The sequence below is a fragment of the Bradysia coprophila genome, chromosome II (assembly GCF_014529535.1).
Source record: "Bradysia coprophila strain Holo2 chromosome II, BU_Bcop_v1, whole genome shotgun sequence".
In the NCBI taxonomy this organism is placed as follows: domain Eukaryota; kingdom Metazoa; phylum Arthropoda; class Insecta; order Diptera; family Sciaridae; genus Bradysia; species Bradysia coprophila.
In genome coordinates, this window is record NC_050735.1 from 7,334,480 (window position 1) to 7,357,794 (window position 23,315).

The 23,315-nt window shown below is 35.4% G+C and overlaps 1 protein-coding gene across 2 annotated transcripts in view; it reads right to left on the minus strand.

Annotated features, from left to right (window-relative positions):
- LOC119069791 overlaps positions 1 to 23,315 on the minus strand; it is a 42,574-nt gene that overhangs the window by 10,427 nt on the left and 8,832 nt on the right. For both annotated transcript variants that reach the window (XM_037173938.1, XM_037173947.1), the window contains exon 3: positions 2,360 to 2,533. In XM_037173938.1, coding sequence (XP_037029833.1) covers positions 2,360 to 2,533 — 174 coding nt within the window. The remainder of the gene's footprint in view (positions 1 to 2,359; positions 2,534 to 23,315) is intronic.

The window sequence follows — 23,315 nt, forward strand, 5'->3', positions numbered from 1 at the left end:
CTTAGACAATAAAAAGAAAAGTGAAATACGACGCACCCTATAAGATGAAGTCAATGAAATTTGTCTCCGTAATTTCGCTTTTAATTCAACACATACATGTATGATGGAATGGACACTATAATTTTAGTGAGTAGGTGAGAAATATGCTAATTTTATCGTTCATTTCAATTTGGTTCTAGGTTCAACAAACGACGAAGCCAAACAACAAATTCTCATTTCAAAAAATCTCAAGCAATCGTAATTAAGAAATTGAACTCAAGTTCAACGTTTGAAAGATTTCATGTCCGTGTAGGTAAGTGATTGAAATTCATGTACAAAAATTAACCGATAGGTTGTCATGTTAATATTCTATCCTTTTTTTAATAGCAATAATTAGCTCCATCATGTCTGTTTTCTGCGGATAGAATTCTCGTACGAATCAATCAATCAAATTTGACAATGCAGCAAAAAAACTAGTTTTTAAATCACTTAATATACTAGTCCGAAGATGTTAAGCTACAACAAAATACACGAACAATTTCAACTGAAAAAAAAACATATATAAATCTGAAAGAGGTGAACTATACACACAACACACCACGTAATGAACTTTTTTTTTAAATAATTACAATTCGTTGTTAAATAAAAATCCCACAAAGAAATGGTTATCTCACGACTCGAATTACATTTTGTATTCGAAATAAATATATTACACGTATAATATACACGGTTGGATTATCATTGAAAACCTCCAGAAAACCGCGCCCACACGCTTCTTCAATGTGTCAACTTTTAAAATGGCATAAAAATTGTGTATTTTAAAATATAATATGGCAAACGGTAATCTTGAAACAGAACATAATTCAGACCTTTCTGCGTTATGATTTATTTTTAATTGAGTGAATCGAACGAATGGTCGGATGGAATTGCCTTTTGTATGCTTACGAACGTGTGAGGTTCAATGGCTTGAAATGAAATTTCGCTGGAAGATGACTTGGAGATCTTTGGATGAGAAAAAAAATAGCTAACAGTACGGACACAGGTTGAGTGATGTAATTAATGGGCGCGATCATTATTATGGTAACATAGAGGATGTTTTTGTTAGAGAAGAATCAATAACAACGACTATTTTTGGAAAAAACATTTTTTCAATTTTTCACAGACTTTCCCAAACTTTCCAACATTTTCCTAAAATAAATTTTTGAAAAATTTGGTAAAATGTGAAATTTGGGGAAAAAATTATTGCCTGTCCCATAAAAGTTAAGCATTTCATAGCAATTTTCTCACTAATGCAACGCCCTAATGTAGGCTTATTAACAAAGCATCCATTCGTCTTAAGAGGCATCGATGCTCTGCTGAAAAGCATACATTTTGGCGTTTTACACTAGAATCCTTTTTCAAAAATATAGGACAGCAATGACGACTACGAATGTGTTAGCTTTCAACAGAAAATAGATTTGATTGTAGCAGTTTGACCAGCTCTGAGTTTATGAAAATTACGTTAAACTGTTGACTTTTTCAGAGATGGTCGAACGTCTACAACCAAAACTAATTTCTTAACACATTCGTGGTCGTTATTGCGGTCGTACATTTTTCAAAAAGAATTCTGATAAAAAGGTATAAAAAAATGAAATGCGAAACACGTAAATGCAGGCAATGCCAATTATACAAAAAATAAGAGGTCGCTGGTATTTTACTTAGATTTGTTTTCGGGCTACCGGGTTAAAATTTCGATTATTGAAGTGGGATAATGGGAGAATGGTTCAGAGACTAGGTTTCTAGAAAGAAGTAAGCACTGCCATATCTTCATAGGGACCAAGTGGCCCATATACAAAGGCGCTGGAAAATCTTGATTCTAATTCATCCACCTACTGTCTGTTTTAAACTCGGTCGGGTTCCGCCCATCTCTGTAGCTACCGATATTCAACCTATGGGACATTTTTTTACATAAAAATCCATTTCAAAAATCGACACTTCTCGTTGATACGGTTTTCTCTGTTTAATATGTTGACATAGAAGTACTAGATTCAGGTTGATTACACCTACTGATCCAGATTGTGAAATGTTTTATAAAATTAACTGATTTGAGATGTAATACCCATCTAGTGAATGTAACAACTCTAAGCAATGAATTGCAGAAAAAAAAGATTTTTTTTTCTAGTACAGGTATTGACATCGATACTTCTCGTTTCTGCCGGTTTAAAGTTCATGTTGCTACTGAATCTATCAAAATCAATACCATTCGCCCGTGGATGACTGCACAAAAGACCTTCACATCAAATTGAAATTTGTTATTCGTTCGTGTATACACAATAAGCTTTAAAGCTTAATTTGTATTCCGCACCGAAAGCAAATTTACTTAGCACAGCGTTTCACTCACTTTTCCATCTAATGTTGCCTCCTCCGGTAATCCTTCTCCCCGATAACCAATATTGTTAGCATGCGATGCATAATTCGATTGTCCGGACACATGGGGTATGATCGACAGTTTCCATACCAACAACAGCATGCATGATATTGCAATATGACGATACGGATTGGTTCGAGATGTCATCTGCAACAATATGAAAAAAAATAATTTAATTCCTCTGTACAAAGTGAACTATATATTATGTAAGTTTTAACGAGAGACGTCACACGTCGGTCATATTTTTTTAGCATTAAACGCTACGCTGAATGTACGGAAATCAATTATGAATTGTGATTTTTTCCGCACATTATAGCATGAGCATATCAAAACTGATTCTTTTCATGTCTTTTTCAATTTTTTTTTTAACTTTAACTGAATCTTCAGTCACATAATGTGAAATCGCAAACCGAGCTCTGCTAGATAATAGTGTAATACGAACTTTCTAAAATCTATTTTATTTGCATATTATTGTATCCATATACACAACAACCAGTTACGTACCGAAACAAGAATTCACATTTTTTATTGTTTAAAAAAATACAACGGAAAAATCGTATACTTTGAAAGCATATTCGGCTTTGTTGGTAAACTATTTTTTCTGGTATTTTTAATCCATATTTCTCTGAAACTGTACGACGAAATTAATTAAATGTGAGACCTGGGAAAACTGCGATGTGAAAAATAGAGATCTGGGATATAAATAAGTGCAAAAAGTTTTCCGCAACAGTGAATGTAAATTTGAAGGGTATGGATGTATCAGTCATAATCTAATGCTAAAATACTCGGTGGTGCTACCATTTCTTAAAAAAAAGATCATTGTCGAAATGGTCGAAATTGCATTATAATGTATCAGAATTTTTTGCGCCGTCGTTCGCGTCGTGCAGTTTAGCAATAATGTACAATTTTCAAGTGAAATTTTCTATGCGACCATACCCTCCTAATATACCTTCACTGTTTCTCAGCAACTTTAGCTCGAGAGTTTACCTTTTTTACTAGCAGGTAAGACTACATCGATGCATAGGTAACGCACTGCAACGCATTGCGTTTTAATAATAAAAATACAATCTTCGAACTTTTGAAAAATTTATTTTGACCAGTTTGGACCTCCACATCTACTATCATTGCGCGATGTATTATCCGAATGTGAACTGGCATTGATCAATAGCTTACTAATTATATACAGACCAACTGAGCTTTATTGTCGGCATATGGCGTATATTAAATCTGAACACGTCAAACGTGATTAATTTAGCCACGTGAGATAGAGTTTCATTTACTTTATCTCGTCTTTTCGAATAATAGTAGATTATGATACCGGAGAATACTTTCAGCTTTATACACTCTTAGGCTTATGAACTCTAGGTAATTAATAATGACGTCATATCAATGGAATAATTGAGAGAAATAATGTTCCGTATAATTCTCCGAAAAACAGTGTTTAATGTCGATATATACACCGCAAAGCAATAAAAGACTTAAAAGAGTTGAAATTTTTCACATGTATTACTTCGTTAGGTGTTTTATGAGGAGGAGATATTTTTAAATTTCGTTCGATGAAAAATTTTCAAAAAGAAAATACGGAAAATACCCAGAGGATTTTCTGTGATCTTAGTGGGATTTTCTATGTCTTTCGGGAAATTTTCTACATGTTTTTGGAGGACTTTCTTGACCGCTCTTCCTGGATTTTTCAGTAGTATTATCAATTTTTAAGGATTTTCTGAGGGGTAACAACTACTTGAGTGATTTTCTTTACTAATTTTGTTGATTTGTCTGTTAGTCCAACCTTTATTTTTGTGTAGTTACAGTCGAAGAAATTTAGTTTTCGGGTTTTCCAAAGGTATTAATCTTATTTAACCCACACTTTATCCCACAACAATGGAATCCACAAATTTAAATTTAGTTAACTCAGCGGTCGCAATGACGGCGCTGCAGTCACGATTTCAAAATGTGATATAGGGTGGATAAACTAAATTTTGGTTTTGGTTACATTTTCTCTTGGTTTTTAATTATTACATCAGGCTTCTAAATGAAGAGTAAATTTATGCAATATAAACCGTTTGAGTTTGAAAAAAGATGTTTTGTATCAGTGAACGATATAGGAAAGCGTTCAGTACGTCTCAACATACAAAAGAACGTAAAATATAATTGAACATTTAGCCACCCTACGTCCGTCATCGCTTCTATTGTCTTCAAAAACATATTGTGTGCTTGTCATGATATGTATCAGACGTTTGTTTATTTATGTGTCTCATCTAAAATGCTGGCCAGCAAAATTTTGATCATTAAATTCAACGGCAAAATTGATCTAAATGTTAAAATAATTGTGAATAATAGTGAAGTTAATGTGGTTTTGTTTTCTCTTCATAAAGGAATTTGCATCAGTTCGATGTAAAGTGCGGAGCACCATTAGAAAAAAAAACTTGTCGCTGAAGAATGATCAAAAAGTTGCTGGACGCAATAGCTTCAACTAATGCTTTGCAGGATATAGAATCGAAATTAGAGAAACACCAAGAGCCGTCCATTTGAAATCTTCATCATCATCATTTCAACTAAAGGTTTTTTTTAACGAAACGGAAGTTCGCTCGCAGATTTGGATCGGAACATCTCATTCGTTTTCGCTAAAGCTCGTAGCCGTCATTAATCATGATTCCCATGAAGAATCGCCAAAAATAAAAAATTGGCAAGGGATGAAGAAACGCCGGCAAAAACAAAGATTGATAAATTTGTCTTTGTTGCGTTTCTTCACACTTTGGCGATTCTTCGTGGTGATTAAACAAATCCTTGGAAATTTATCCTTTTACGAAATTTATCTAAAAGGCGTTATTTGTTCGAAGCTAGTGAATCTATCCTTTTATAAAAGTTACGAAAAGCTGCCTGGTTCGATCCTAAGGAAACTCTTATTTTACGTCAGGTAACGGCATCTTGTTCGATCCTAGGGAATTCATACTTTAACGAAAGATCCCGAGGACACTATCATTTTACGAAAGATAATGTAGAGACATTTCAAAAACGTATTTTTACACTTTGGCGTTTCCTCACACTCTGGCGATTTTTCTCTTCACACTCTATCGATTTTTCTTGGCAATTCATCATTATGGTTGATTTGTTAAACGAAGTGACTATTCGCACGCGCGTGCGATTAGTCTTTCCTTCGGCCGTAGGCTATTCGCACGCCGCGTGCGAATAGTCACTCTTATGTTTGTTGACTAATGAGACGCGCGTGCGAATAGCCATTGTTACAGGTGTGGACTATTGGGACGTGCGTGCGAATAGCCAAACCTACAGGTGTAGACTATTTGGACGCGATACAAATTCGTGGAAGATGATTTCACGGCGCATAAAAGATTGGATCTTGGCTTTCAGCAAAAAGGTGTGTGAAAAGGTATTTACACTAGTTTTATGAGAGTTTAAATGACCATTGCCACAGCTGATCCCCATATCTTACGGAGCAACGGCCTCCAGCATCGGCTAATCAGAAATATGATACTTATGCATAAGATTCGATAGCTAGTAGGGCCTAGAGTATTACGAATCCTCAGGCTACATGTAATGGGGATAGTCTGAACAAACTAACAAAGCCACTCTTCGAGCCAATATATTTAAAAAAAATTCGACTCTACTGACGTCGTAAAATACCGGTTTCTTTGATTTTTTTTATTTCAAAAAACACCGCTACTATTGTCTCCCCAAAGCAATTAGTCAGGAAACATCGAGGGAAACATACAATATTTTTATAATTTAATTATATTCTTCATACAAAATAGAACAATTCTGCGTTTTCAGAATTTATTTTACGAAAATTAAAATATTTTAAAAAACTATTTTAAAGAGTTTGCACTACTTTCTATTAAATATTCAAAAAGGCTGTCAAGAGACTGTCATGAGACTGTCAGTTTTTTAGAACAGTTTAGAGCTTTCATTTACTAACACATATAAACAATAACAAAGGCACATCGGAGCCATGTCATAACAAAGCCGATTGTTGATATTGCTATGTTAAATTTGATGTGAGTTTTGTGGATTTTCATTTCAATTTAAAAAATATAAAATTGCGTTTTTTCCATATGTTGTTGCAGGATTATCTTACTAAAATAGGTATTATTTATCAAAATAAATTATAAAAATTTGCTGTTTCCTGACTAATGGGTGGGTCGAATTTTTACTTTGATTTTATTGTAATTATTCATCTCAAAAAATTTAATCACGAAGGTATGTTGTCATTACATGTCAGGTAATGCGCGCATGCGAAGGCTAAAATTAGCATAAGCACAAAAGAGAGGATTGACTTTAACATGTTAGCCAGCATATTACAGATAGTGTCTTGTTCACAAGTGAAAGTGACCTGTGCTATTTTTGACCGACGTTTCAAATGTTCCAATGATGACAAACTGCTGACTTTGTATGGAGAAATGAGGTTTTTCTCACATTATTCGTTTTGAACAACAAATTTCGCGGACCGTGCTACAAATTATGACATTTAATTTTCTAAATATTTATTGTGAAATTTTCCGTGAAATAAAGAGAAATATTGACGACTCCACTCTACCTTTTTAGTGTGCTGTCTTTCGCGCCGGATAATTGAATATAAGTTGTATTAAAGGCAACTGTCATACATCAGTCTAAATTGAGACTATTTTGAAAGAATGTTGAAATTGAAACATATCAAAAATGAAGATTAAAAATGGGCAAGAACAGTTATTCCTTTTAAGCAATGACACTAAAAAATTGTATTAATCATTCAGCTGATCAAAATTGTCATTTACACACTCATAAATACAGTGTGAATACATAATAATAATTTCATTTATTTGTCATAAAGACCCTGAGCTCATCTTCACACAACGTTTTCTTGAAAAGCAAGATACATTTAATACTGAAGAATCATGCGACAAGTTGTAGAGCCAATTTCGCGCCGCGCGAAATCATATTCCACGAATTTGCCTCGCGTCCGAATAGTCTCCACCTGTAGGATTGGCTATTCGCACGCACGTCCCAATAGTCCACACCTGTAACAATGGCTATTCGCACGCACGTCCCAATAGTCAACCAACATAAGAATGACTATTCGCACGCGGCGTGCGAATAGCCTATAACAGTAGGAAATACTATTCGCACGCGCGTGCGAATAGCCTACAACCGTAAGAAAGACTATTCGCACGCGCGTTCGAATAGCATCGGCCTTTGTTAAATCAAACAAGAAAAATCGCCATAATGTGAAGAAAAACCAAGAAATATCGCCAAAGAGTAAAGAAACTCCAAGGATCATAGAGAATTGAAAATTTGTCTTTATGGCGTTTCTTCACACTTCTGAGACTTTTCTTGATGATTTGACAAATCAACTAAATATGATGAATTGTCAAGAAAAATCGCCAAAGTGTGAAGAAACTCCAAAATATGACAAATCGCCAAATAATACAATATTGTCGATTTGACTATAACTTTTATTTAGAAAAAGATTGTACGGGACAGTATGTACTGCATATCATATAATTCCTCTCTCTTGTGTTTATCTGTGTTCTACGAAGCCAAAATATAATTTCGGACTACAAGTAAACCGTCTCGACTGCCCAGTAGTTATTTTCCTAAGTTCCTAATGAGTGCAAAAAGGCTATTTCAACATTAGTTAGGAAAGCATAATTTTTATGTGAATGTTTCTGAGGTTTTCCATCTTAATATTTTCATGAAGTTACAAATAATCCACAGAAAATTTTATTACCCTAGAACGAGGTCGGAAATCAAATAAATCAAATAGAAAACAGACTTGGAAATTGTTATTTTGTCTAAAAGTTTATATAAAAATTGTTTGGAAATCGTAAATCTTATAAATCAGGAACTTTGAAGTTCGTCATATATTCATATTCTTATCTTATTCCTGACCAGATTCTGTTTTCATGATTGAGCTCAATCATGAGCTTCACTTATACAAAGAGTTGAATTTATTTCCTATGCCAAATTGTAATTTGGCGAAAATAATGTTCCGAATCTGCGTTTCGTTTAAAAAAAAGCCTTTAGTTGAAATGATGATTGTGAAGATTTCAAATGGATGGCTCTTGGGGTTTCTCTAATTTTTATTCTATATCCTGCAAAGCATTAATTGTAGCTACTGCGTCCAGCAACTTTTTGATCATTCTTCAGCGACAAGTTTTTTTTTCTAATGGTGTTCCGCACTTTACATCGAACTGATGCAAATTCCTTTATGAAGAGAAAACAAAACCACATTAACTTCACTATTATTCACAATTATTTTAACATTTAGATCAATTTGGCCGTTGAATTTAATGATCAAAATTTTGCTGGCCAGCATTTTAGATGAGACACATAAATAAACAAACGTCTGATACATATCATGACAAGCACACAATATGTTTTTGAAGACAATAGAAGCGATGACGGACGTAGGGTGGCTAAATGTTCAATTATATTTTACTTTCTTTTGTATGTTGAGACGTACTGAACGCTTTCCTATATCGTTCACTGATACAAAACATCTTTTTTCAAACTCAAACGGTTTATATTGCATAAATTTACTCTTAATTTAGAAGCCTGATGTAATAATTAAAAACCAAGAGAAAATGTAACCAAAACCAAAATTTAGTTTATCCACCCTATATCACATTTTGAAATCGTGACTGCAGCGCCGTCATTGTGACCGTTGTGTTAACTAAATTTAAATTTGTGGATTCCATTGTTGTGGGATAGAGTGTGGGTTAAATAAGATTAATACCTTTGGAAAACCAGAAATCTAAATTTCCTCGACTGTACAGTTTGTTCACCATTAGAAAACACAATTTGAGATTTGTCAGAGTTACTTACAAGTCATCCATTTTCCCAGTCAACTAAAAGATTCATATGATATTTTGGCGGAAATTTTCAAATTTTGTGCCAAAATGAAACACTTTATTGAATAGGAACATCGATGACTTTGAAAACTCTAAAAAATGTCAAATATGTTCAGAACTTAAAAAACCCGCCGTACCGCAAAATCAGTCCTCCACACTGCGGAAAGTAGCATAATCGACACCCTCGATGGCATAAACTTGTCTTTACGCTGAATTTATTCTCTAATTTTCGTGTAAAAATACCCTTCCCTAAATGGAAGTCCATAAATGATAGATTCTCTTATAGTCTCCAATCGTCTGTGATTCTAAATTAATTCAATAAAAACACCACCGTCTGGTTAAGAAAGAAAAAAACTGAAATAAACGTGACCGTTATCTTCAATTACAATCATAAACGACCGAGCAAGTGCACCAATCGACTGAAAAGCAAGCCCTAAACAAGTTCAATAATTTGTATACCTTGCGATCAATAAAGAGTAGACAAACTATCAACATCATCAACATTAAATTATAAATTGGACAAAAAACCACTGTCGTTCAAGTGAATGTTTCTTTCTTGTTCCCCAAGAACAAGACGGATAAACAAAACGACAACGGGCAAAGAAAATGAGCAAAACATAAGCATCTCCGAAGACAAGACGTAAAACACAAAAGAACATAAATTCCAATTCCGCAACTTCTTCCAGTCAGAATCATGTTCTTAATGCTACATTCTTGACTGTGTGTGCACATTATCTTCTTTTTACCAGGCATACATTACACACAATCTTTATGCGATTTGTTTTTATGTTTTTATTATTATATGCCCTTTATGGCGCGATTTTTTATATGTTTCCATTTCGAACATATGTGATACATCATCCTGGACATTCTTATCTCCTGTTGATTCATTGAATTATTGTGTGTTTCTCATTGCATTATTATGATGGTGCGGACGTTTTTTTCATTACGAATATAGAATTTTATCGGACCTTTGCTCACACCGTTGTTCAAATGGTCGCTGTATAGACAGTGTAAATATGCGCTAGGATCATGAAATATTAAATTTTTCTACGTGCCGTGTTACTTTTTTGTTGTGCTGCCTCTCCACTTTATTTATTACACATTTCGATGTTAATCAGTAAATAAACAAATTTTTAAATAACGCGCTCACCGCATGGAATCCATGGGATTAAATGCAGTACCACACGATGCCAAAACAATTTATAGGAAACGAAGTGCATCAAAATCCGATGATTATTCTTTACGTGAAAATAAATGATCAATTTTCTTATATTGCTGGTTATATAGTTTACGTCCCGGTGTGTGGAGTTTTTATCTATTTCGTTTTTTTTCTTCTTCTTCACTTTTATGAATGCTTGTACGTATACAAAAGATTATGTCTGTGGCTACACTATTGAATTCGCAAGAGCATAAAAGTTGTATAATAAAGCTCTAAACCGAGAAAAAAATATTAAATAAATTGCGGACGGACAAGAAAAACGTGTCATCTTGTTATAATCACCAGAGCATAAAAGAAAAAAAAACATTTTGATAACGTCTGATACCGTCAGGCAATATGATGAATTACTTACGAGAAGTATATCAATCCCTGTGTTCTGTCAGCTTCGAATACAAAATTTACGTACATATCGTACTAGTCATGATAAGATGGGAAAAGGGCGGACCTTATTTCTATTCAAAAACTAATAGACCAGTGCCCTACGGCACTTTGCGTCCCTCATAATTTCAAAATTTCAATTCTTAAACTCTTAAAAATTCTAAATAACGTGTTACCTGCTTTTGAGTGGGTCCCTTGACTTATAAAATATCAAAGTGGGAAAAACTCTTTCGGAAATAAATACCTAGAATATTGGATAGATTGTGTTCATCTGTGAACCAGCAGATCTTATGGATTTCATTATTCAAGGAAGGAAACTATAATTTTTAAAATCGGTTCACTACTCAAGTTATCGTCCAATCTAGAAAACAGGCAACAAATCTTTTAGGAATAACTCCGCGAACATTAGTTATTGTCCAGCAGCTGGATTCCAGCAAAGAACTTGCCCACAAAAATTTTAGAGTTGAGTAAAACCAAAAGTTCAAAAATCATTTCAGGATTGCGCAAGTTATCGTGCCACGAGAAACTAATCAAAAATTCTTTTTCGAATTACTCCCAGATCATCAGTCCAATATTGTCAATTTACAAAATTGACCTCAAGAAATTTACTCCTCGTCGATTGAAACGAAATTTTTGAAAATCGATTGAGAATTACTCAAGCTATCGCGCCATCATACGTTACAGACATTTCCTTATTTTCTGTTTTTTTTTAACCAATATTTCATACATTTCATTTCATACAATAGCTCGTAGCGAACTTCAAGGCGCAATTTCTGACGTAAGACCCTTCACTTAATATTTAGGAGAATTATAAAAATTTGAGTTTTAGAAATTTTCAATGAATTCATTCTTAAAAATTCGTTAAATTCCTAAAAAAAATTATAAATTTCCCAAGAATACTTAAATTAATGAATTTTAAAGGATTGTGAAGTGCACCGGTCTATAAATCGCCTATACAATTTTCTTTATCATCTGAAGAACTTTGGTTTTTTTCTTCTGTACTTCTTCTTTACATTTTATTCACCGATGTAAGCAATACATTAAAGTCAAGAACTGAAGTAAAAATCTCCATACTAAAAGCGTAAATTTTAATAGGGAAAAAAATGGTATAAATTCTCAAAAGCAAATAAATGTGCGACACGAACTTGTTCCGTTTGCCGTATACATTTATTATAGCACCGCGTTGCCCGCTAGGTTATTGCAAATTAAATGGGATTGAAGGTGAGACATAAATGCAATATAAGCGCACGGATGGTTTGTATTGGATGACATAAATCTGTTTGTTTTATTATATGCAATGCATAGAGTATAAGAATTGGAAACATCTATTAAATCTCTGTCATAATCATATATTACGCGCGGATTATGAGATATAACGTTTTTTTTTGCAGTATTTATTGCCGCGCGGCGGTTTGTGGTTGAGCAATGTATCTACTTGTCTTCTTCTTTGTGTAATATAAGTCCTACACGAAGAAGAGAAAGGTAATTTTTCTGTAGTTGAAATATGTGCACAGCTATAATGAGATATTCGTCGGCGTTTATCCCGCGAGGTCTGTTATATTAGATTAGTTTCAAGAGTATACAATACAGTTCTCCTGGCGCATTGTAACCGAAGGTAATAATTCAACTTTATTCAAATATTTCACTGAAAGCACTTACACTGACAGTATAATGAAATTTCGAGAAGAAAAAAGCGCTCCACAGTCTAATGAAGTTTTGATAGACCTTCATGAATTTCGTCCTCAATACTAAATAGACCCAGAGCCCATATGCATATCAGTCCCTCATAAATCCACGGTTTGGAACTCATACCAAGTTGTTACCCAATATGAAAAAATTGGTGTACATCTCAGCCGTCAACATCGTAACAAAACAAATTGATGTTAAAATAGTAATAGTTTAGCACTTTTTATTTTGCTAAGTGGGAGCCCAAGTGCTGCATTCAAACAAGGAAAAGTTCCAAACAATTATAAACAAACAAACGCTCATGTCAATGATGTAATGACTCATTTTCGATGGTAGCTCTAGCGAGCCTGATAATTCAAATTTTGGACATCATATTTCTACTTTCCAACATATGTGACGCTTGGAGACACTTAAGACTCGGAACAGATGGATTTTGACGTGAACTGAACCTGAAACAGTTGACCTGAAATTATTCAGGCCATGTTGAGATTTTTCATCAAAATTACTTGAACATGACCTGAACTGATTTACCGTTGACCTGACACAATCTGCTCTATCCTGACTTGACTTGAGGTAGCCTGAACACCTGCCAAGTCAGGATCAGGTAACCTGGTTTCAGGTTGGAAACAACCTGACCTGATTCCGAGCTTTATTCAAAAATAAAAATCTTAGGCCAATGTTGTTCGTACCCTTAAAGGTAACGACTTAGGAAAGGTTTCGTTATGAACGTGGGCTCTCGGTCTAAAGCCGATTTATTCTGTTTTTCAAAACAATAAACAGACCAGAACCCAAATGAGCCGAACAATGAAAAATAGAGCCAGAAATAGTTTCACATTGCAGTGAGTCTCGCAGTGAGTAGCCTGATTATGTTCGTAATTGCTTTATTGACACGCATGGTTGCAGTTGCAATCAATGGGAATGTACCAAAGTACTGAATGGTTTTTTAGCGGTGCGGTGGTACTATAGCGATGAAAGTGTAGATTCGCTGTACCGAGCGATATAATAGCTTTCGGGAATTTTGAATAAAATAGATAGTTAAGTGAATTGTTAAAAGGCTTATTGAACAATATCAATTGACCCCATTCCCTGCATAGTAGCGACAAAGAACCATTCATTAATGATACTACAAAACTACATCTATAACATATATATGTTGGCCTGTCCTATTTACCTAATGTACATATAATATGTTCCATTCATAATGATTGTTTGTTTATATTGTTCGGTTTCCCATTGTAATGAAAATAATCTCGAAAATAAAATTTTATTTTTAAATTGAAAATCTTTTTCATGTACACCGAGTGATATAGTTCCGCTTTCCGCTTATAATTTTTACAGCAAAAAACAACTATTGATACACTTCAGCTACACAAAGTTCGAACTGAAGATTAAAAAAAAAAAATTGTTGGAAAAGTGTTTCCAATCATTTGTTGCCAAAACATTAAAACTGTAACTGTTGGTTCAGTTTCTTCATTTTTAATGGAACAATGCACACAATCCATTTTAATTAAACGACATTGGCAGTAACTTATTGAGAGCTTTCTTTAACCGTGAATTTTTACTTTGAATTGCGTTAAATATAGTTCCAATTCTTGTTCAAAATAAACATTCACACAAAGGAATACTCATTTTAACAAAACATTCCATCTAAATGAACTGGAAATAGAATTCGCAATGCGAAACTTTTCATGATATAAGTTAAAGTTTAACTTCGGTTCAGTTTTTTGTTAAATTATTTACAATAAATTCCGCTATTGCACTCGCAGCCAGATCAAAGCACCTAGCATAGTAGTAGAATGTTTCATATGTCAAATAGATTAGTTTCTATTCTTCTTGCAATTTACAACAGTGTAAAAATGTGAAATTACGTGGTACACTGTTCTGATATACTCAACCTATTTTTCTACTACTATGCTGGGTGCGTTGGCTATATCAAAATTTATTCAGAATTTCGAAATGAAACGATATACACCATTCGTACACAGTGTTTTTGCATTTCTTTAGCCAATTTTACATAAGAATCTCTCAACTTTATACTCTTTCACCATTTACATCCGAATATACCATCATCATGTTTTTGTATTTACCCATCGTAGCGGTATTCATATTAAATGAAATTGGCTGACTTTCAATGCATCTATTAGATTTGAAGTATTCGATTAAAAATGAGTAAATAAACAACGATGGAAGACGGCAATGCTTCTGGTGCACAAGAAAAATCGATTTGAATATGTAATCGACAATTTCTTTAGAATTTTCTTTAACTTTTACATACTGTATTGCAATTTAATTGCTAATTTGCTAGTTTTATTTATGGTCGCATACCTCCCACGATCTCGTACGCCCTACAACAACTGTAAGTCTAGATTCATTTCACATTTGCTATATCGTAAAATGATATCTGATGGGACTCAGAGGTACAAATTATTGATGTTTTACCATTGATACCATTGTGGTTAGTTGTGATGATACAATCCAAGAGTCACAGTCGAGATTGTAATTACATTTGAGATTGTAACATCTCTGGATTTTATGAATGGATTGGACTTTTCACCGTCTCACATCGCCAACAGTTCCCTTCGAATAACCTATCATAGACGACAAGTATTACGTGACTATCGATGGTTTTGTTTCGTTTTTCGTTTGATCCAAGAATTTTCAATGGATTAACAAACTCTTTTGCTTCTTCCGTTATAACATTTATGTTGCTATGTTGACAGAATAAACCAAAGTGCATCTCTGATTTTTGCTCTCTGCACTTGACTTTTAATGCAACGAGAAATGTACCAACATGTTAAGAGACTGTTCATAAATGAAAATCTACTTAATCTAATAAAAATCTTCAGTAGCTGGACTGGAAATACATGCATGAATTTAAACGACGTCCAAAACCTCTTCCCCGTTGTCCAATTTTGGATTTTTTTTTTGGCGAACCGCTCCTCCCCTTCAAGTGGAAGTCTCTTATGAACAGTCCCTAAAACTAGGAAATGTCCTTATATTTTCATTAAAGCACGCAATTTATGTAACGAGCATTATGTTCGTATTATGTACCCATTCGTGTCATATATGGTCTGGATAAATTGAATATTGAACACTTCAAATACCACTAACTTTATCGTTGTTTCAGTGCGATTTAATTAAAATTGGACTAACTTCAAAGCACAGTGGCAACAATATGGCAACAACGTTTGAATAACATTTATCAATGCATCGTAAAGTGTAAGCATCATTAACTAATGTATGCCATAATGTATACTACGGTCTCTTAGTAAAATTTAGCAAACATTCCGCTGTAATTTGAATGAAACGCTTAATGCGTTATGTCCAGATATATTCCGATTGGACTTAAACATCAAAATGTAGAAACCATAAATTCCATTAGGTAAAACGTGTACATGTTTTGCCTGAAAACAGATAAAGTTTGCAAACAACACACTATATGTATTATAACCACACGCCATAAATTAATGTTAAATCAAATTTATTGAATTGTTTTCTGCTATACGATGAATGCACGTATGTGAACCGACAAGTTCCACAAAAGTGAAAGCTATTTGAACGTTCAAGCTGAGTGATATTAAAAGTTTTTTTTTTGTGTTTGCTTTTTTGTTTGTTTATTTATTTATGACTGGTAATTGAACGTATGCCATAATCAGAAAGTATTATTCTCTTTGAGTTCTTGTTTTTTTTTTTTGTTATGTCTATCCTGCATAATTGATCTTAATTAAATAATTAATGAGTCGAGTCTAATGATGACTATTGTCTTGAAATATATTGAATAAAACTCTGAAATCCATGAAAAATGTGTGATTAAATCATCTAGGAGGTGGCTACTACCAGGGCTGGGATAACCCATATGCTAAGTGGGAGTCCAAGGGGCTAGAGCAGTTAAGGGCGGTGAGAAGTGAGCAATATAACGTTTTAAAAGAACAAAATTTTAAGATATTTTCGCTCGCTCCGCTCGCGATCATTCATTTCCTACTTAATGTCAACAGCCCAAGAGCTGATGTAGCTCTTAAATGAGAGTATCTGTTCATACAACCTTATCTCTCAATGTTCACAAACCACGCACGTCTATAAAAATTTATTTATCAAATTTTCCCAAAAGTTACCAAAAACGTATTTTGTAATTTTTGGTATAATTCGGCAAATTTTGCTATAATTCGATAAGTTTTGGTAAATGTCGGTAAACTTTGTCATTTACCAAAAATTAATACATTTTTGCGAACTCAGGTGTGCCCAATTTGTGAATGGTTCAAAACCCAACAGCATACATATTTGTACCGATTGTCCGATTTGTTGCCAAAACAGAGTAAAGTTAAGTGAATCTCTTCCACGGCAAAAGCAATGTTAAGATGAACCGGTATTCGACTCCTACAAATTTCGCTCCTAGTACATTATATACCACCAGGTTTGTCGCTCATCTTACCAATGGGACAGTAAAATATTTCGGTAATTAAAGGGTCACAAAGGTAAGAACCATAAGAAGCGAAAGTAGTATAATGATGAACTAGCGACAAACCTTTTGTAGGTTGTCAAAACAGATTATTTAATTTTTGAATATCTCTATTTAGCGAATTGTGCCACACATGTAAGAGGCAACACCATACAAAATACGCATTGTTTGTAAGTGTTCAGTGAAAAACTCAAGAAAACAGGTAAATGGTGCGTAGTCTGTGGAGTGGAGCTCTTACATTTCATCGAAGGTATTGATGTGAAACGAACTAGTGTGTCATATCCATTGAACTGCAAGTGTTGGTTAGACTCTTTGATTTTGTGCATTTGTAAAATGAACAGGTGTGTCATATTCATACTAGTGCAAGTGTTGGTTAGTCTCTTTGATTTTGAGCATTTGTGCATACTGCATATCATTCAAATGCAACACAGTCATCACTTCGGCATAGAATGAACACCACATCAAAGTTAAATGCCGAATAGATTCCAACATAAGTTTGTCGTAGCCTTCATGGTTTAATAACTACACAGTGTACCGAACATGTGATCAAATGTGATTACGTTATACATTTTCTATATACCTGTACGGTATACGATTCGTTCGAAAACAGAGACCAATTATTTACAGGTGATGTGGAAGTGATATCACTGAATTTACGCTTGCATTTTAACATAAATAAATACAGAAAAGAAAAACTCGTAATCACTTCTCATTCATGGTTCTACGGTTTCGACGTCGTCACATTGTTACGTAACAAATAATAACGACAATATTACTGCACACTGTGTGCATCAGAAAATAATTTTAAAAATTGAAATTTAATCGGATATTATACAATGCAAAATGGGGACAAGATGATTTGCACGACATCATCATCATCATCATCATTCAATAAAATGTATTGCCCTTTTACGAAAACCATCACCCTTGACCAATGGATCTACCCATTTACTGGTTTAAACATAAATTCCCAACAACATCAGGTGTTAATTAACCGTTCGTTCCAATTGCATCATATTAAACGGTGTTTAAATGCAATGAATTTTGTGTGATAACTGATGCATGGAAATTATGTGCATCAACTTCGTGGAAACTTTGAAATGTGAGCATTGGTTTTCTAATTGTCTTTCCAATGGCTGGGGGATAATAATTGTAGCAATTATCTGGAAATTCAGACAACAAAACTGGTAATAATAATGCCGCATCAACGGCAAGAACAAAATTGTCGAAAGGATAGTTAACATGGGCTAATCGAGCACTGCCATTAAAGTAACATCATTAAGATGTTAAGTGGTCGTTGAGATGGAAAAGGATGCACATAAAGGTTCTAGAGAAAAAGAAATTGGTTTAAATGACACTGCTGGGGTAAAGTGGTATACGCAGCTTAGCGTGCAAAATGATTGTGCACGAAACTTAATCCATTGTGTCAAAGAAAGGTAAAGCTTGAACAACAGGATGACATTGGAATTTTTCAGACGATGTTATTTGTACGATCCACCGGAAATTTGTGATGTACAAGCAATTTCCTCTAGCGAATGGCAAGTGTACAGCGATGTAATCATTAAAGTTATGACTGTTCAAAGTGTTTGATACAAAATCTTTTACTTCATTTTTTTAAAACATGTAATTTGACATTTTGTGAAAAGCCATGTTAGAGCGTTTCTTTTTTGTTGTCGTCAACAGATGACTATAGTCCTTTACAAAAGGTTTAATGTCGCTCATGCATACTACTAGAAAATAACAACAGAACAGGAATTCGACTTGAACGATAAAGGGACATTTTTGTGTGGCTTCCAATAGATATTTTTGTTGCTGATTTGCATCTTAAAAATGAATTTCTGTGCATCAGCATCGTAACATGGCGTAAAGAAAATTTTCAATTGAACTTTATATCGAATATAGCCGTTCAATGCTAACTACTATATAGGTATATAATGCGAACATGATATTCAGATTTCATTCTGCAATTCATTTTGTGAATTTGTGTAGGTAAAACAGTGTAAATATTGAAATATTGGATTATTAATCCCGCTGGTGGAACGAATAAAAATTATTTTATTGAACCTTGCTTCTCATGGTCGAAACAATTACTATTTTAATGTTTATATACTGTGCACAAGACTCTCTACAATACACACTTTTTGTTGAATAAGGTACATGAAAAAAAGAACAATGTCGAATGTCGTCGCGAAAAAAATAATTTAATATTCAACTGGAACAATTCACTGATGGTATTCTGCACACACCATCCGTGTAACTTTGATTTTTCACTTGAACATGGTAATAGCATTTATAGCATACAAGAGTCTACAGCTCGCATAAGTATCAAACACAATTATATGTTCATGATTCATTTGCTGAGTACGGATTATTTTATGCTGTCACGAAATGGACTTTACGCTAAATGAAGCATGTCATCAACAAGATAGTCTCGATCACGTAACAATCCCACTTTTTCGCAATGAATGTAAATTTTTCTCTTTTAGAGTTATTGCAGCTGTAACTGACATTTTTTGTTGTCGTCGCTTCGTAGTTTTGATGATAAAATGAGGGGGAGGGACTCTCGTTCCAGGCTATCTATGAAAACACTTGCACATTAGATAAGTATATGCCTAGCGTTGCGTGACATACCAGATTGGTATTGATATAAGAAGAGCGTGGACATTATGGACGGGATGGCTTACGTACCAGCTTTACACCTAATCGATATGGGTTCGATAGTTCGATTCATGTGTCAGACTCTTCCATTTGGGAACTCCCTAAACTTCACTCAAGCTTCATAATTTGCGTCTGAATTTGTGTGCATATTTCTAGCCTATATTAAGGAGAAATATCAATTAAGCATCTAGCTTTCCTCAGAGCGTAGATACATACTTCGAGGTATGGTTCAGAAGTCATGTTATCCAGACTGCACTTGTGATAAACAAAAAAAAAGGGGAAAACGACTGAGAAAAGACAAGAAAAAAATTTTTTGTTGGAAATTGTTGATCTTTGTTTCTCTTCACCAATGTATATCATACCAGAGAAGTTGCCCTAAATAATTCATTAAATTTCGGGAATCAATAAATAATCAAAGGTTCTGCATGATGCCTACTGTTTCGTATACGTAAAATCTGCCACTTTGATATCTAAGTCTTCGCCGTTTCTCTGATTTCTCTCATTTTATATGTTATTTTAGACGGCCAATGAGAGAAATCAGGAAAACGGATACGAACATCACGAACAGCTTAGATATGAAATTGGCACTTTTTAATTGTGCAAAACAGTAGCAATATTCCAATACACCTCTTTTATGTCAAGTACTCACTCTACACGCTCTACAATGTATACATGTTTAACATGTCACGTAATTTTTTCCCTCTAAATCGATGTCCAATTTTCCAGATAAAAATGCTGCAATGTTTTCAAAACTACAGTTTCTCTGCAATTCAACCGCATATATCTATGTTCTGTACGCAAATTTATATTCGTGGTGTGTCTCGATTGGGCTGATACATGCCGACACTTGTTGTGTCTTTTATGAACCATTGCAAATTTATCGCATGTTTTATGAGGTGACACGTAATTGATTTGTATGGACTGCAAAGCTGACGCAAAGTTGAACCAACCTGTTTATGTCGATAGATTTGAAATTGGACGTGGGATCATTATTTGATGATTGAACGGTGTATTAAATGACAATATGCTCATCCGGATAAGTAAAACAGTTAGATATTTTCAGAGTAAAGATGTTATCGATTTTCGGTTGTGTTCATGACTAAAATAGATCAATGTCAAATAGGTCTCTTTCCAAGGTTTTATTTTATTAATCGTATGGGACGTTACATTGTATTACAAAATCAGTTTTTCGTTAAAAAAAAACACTTAGTCAAAGGTCAAAACGATTACTCATTCACTTCAAATCTCAATGTCTAAATTTCTGATCCATTCGATTCCTTCTGCGGTGGCTTGATGCATTGATTCCAACCCATGCTCGAAACGACGGAGCGGACAGTAGTTGAGGATGTGATTCAGTGATTGGTTGACGTTATTGTCACAGTCACACAACGGAGATTCGCAGAAATTCCACCGATACATTTGTTCGTTGCAGCAGCCGTGTCCTGAACGAAAGCGATTAAGTATTTTCCACTCTCGCCTCGGTAATTCAAAACCTTCGAGCCTCTTTTCTGGTGAATCGATCAAATGTTTGTTCGTGAAAAACGGGCTTTCATTCCAGTACCGTTTCCAGGCCACCGCAATGTCGAAGTTATCGTTTTGTATTTCTGCGTCCAGCCAGATAGGGAAGCGCGAGCGCAATCGGTAGGGTGGAGGGTCAGTTAGGTCACGTTTAATCGGAAGTTCATATCCCCTGCTGTCATCGATGCATTTCATCCACGTCTTATGCGCAGCCATTTTCCGTCGTAGTTCCGGTGGGGCAATGTTTGACAGCACATGCAGCCATGGGATAGGAGTCGAATCAACAGTCCCCGTTATTATGCGCAAAGCAGTGTTGAGTTGAACGTCTAGTTTTTCCACGTGGGTACTGCTGTACCAAGCTGGAGCGCAATATTCAGCGCAGGAGTACACCAGTGACAGTACAGCGGTTCTTAGCACGTTTCCATTCGCACCCCAATTCGTTCCAGAAAGTTTTTGGACCAGATTGATGCGAGTCTTTACTTTCTGTGACGTCTTGTTCAAATGGTCTTTGTACGTTAGCGACCTGTCCAATGGGATGCCCAGGTAGCACGGTACGTAATTGTGGTTCAGACGGACACCGTCGATGTACACGTCAAGCTGACGGCTAGCCTGTTGATTGTTGAGATGGAAAATCGCCACCTCTGTCTTTTGATCGTTTAGTTTCAGCCGCCACTGTACGTAATATCGTTTCATTCTGTATATGTCTTGCTGTAACACCCATTCAGCTACTTCAAAACGGATGACCTGAGTTGACATTCCTAGGTCATCAGCATAACCAAATTTCCTCGAGGACGTTTTAGGCATGTCGCTGGTATACAAGTTGAAGAACGGAGGTGCGCACACACTTCCTTGAGCAAAACCATCGTTTAGCCTTCGCGGACGACTACTTTTGTCGCCTATGAAAACTCGGAATACTCGGTTCGTCAACATAGCGTTAACCAGACGGCCGGTTTTCTTACTATCAATGACCTGGTAAAACTTCCATAAAAAACCGATTCGCCAAACCGTGTCGTACGCTGACGACAAGTCAACGAGTGCTAACGCTGTCTTGAGTCCAAGTTGAAAACCCGATTCGATGTGGCTTGTCAAGGCGAGAACTTGTTCGGAGCAGCTTCGATTTGGTCTGAAGCCAGCAAACTCAGAGGGAAGAGCTGACTCGATTTTTGGTTCGATTCTGCCGTACACTAGCTTCTCCAATAGCTTATAGATTACACTCAGCAGCGCAATAGGACGGTAGTTGTTGGGATCGTCTGGAGATTTGCCAGGTTTCAAAATGCCAACGATTTTGCTTTTCATCAGCAGAGCCGGTAACCTTGAAAATTTGAAAATTTTGTTTAGGAATTTCAAAAGCCAATACCTAGCTCGCTTTCCAAAATGGTGGAGAAACTCTGGGAAGAAGCCATCCAGTCCAGCCGCTTTTCCAAGTTTCGTCGCAGAAATTGCCGCCATAAGCTCGTCCATATCAAACGGGTGGTCAAGATCTGACACTGCGGGAAGCGATTTTATCAGTTTTGTCAGCTTTGTTTTCATCACACGGTTTTGATGTCGGTTAGCCGGAACAGCCTTTGAATTGCTTAATATTGCAGATGCAATTTTCTCCGGATCCATGGATGATTTCACCTTCACTGGTTTGGACGCCTCGCCAAGATGACGGAGTATGGCCCAGCCTTTCCGACTTGAATGTGTAAAGTTCATGTTATCGGTGGTCTCTTGCCATTTCGTTCTCCTAGCTGCATCAAGAAGCTCCAACAAACGATCGGAAATCTCTTCGTCACCGTCTTCTTCGAACTGTCTGTATAGGGCTTCCATTTCTGCCGACCATCCAGGAATGTATTTCTTTCTGAAGCCTCTCGGGACGAACTTTTTTGCAGCTCCCTTTACAACACCCAGAAATCGTTCAAAATTTTCGATTTTATTCGGCACAAAACGGATGCTGGAATCGATTTGACGACAGAAGCCTTCCCAGTTTGCCTTTTGAAAGTTCCAGCGAGGTTTCGGCATAGAGTTAACCAATTTCACCTCAGTTCCAATAGATATAATAATCGGCCGGTGTTGCGATCGGGGAAAAGACTTCACAACATTTCTGGTCACTTTCATCGGTCTGCATAGCGAATCTCGGCTGACAAAGCATAGATCCGGGTTATACCCTCGCCTCCATCTTGCAGAGTG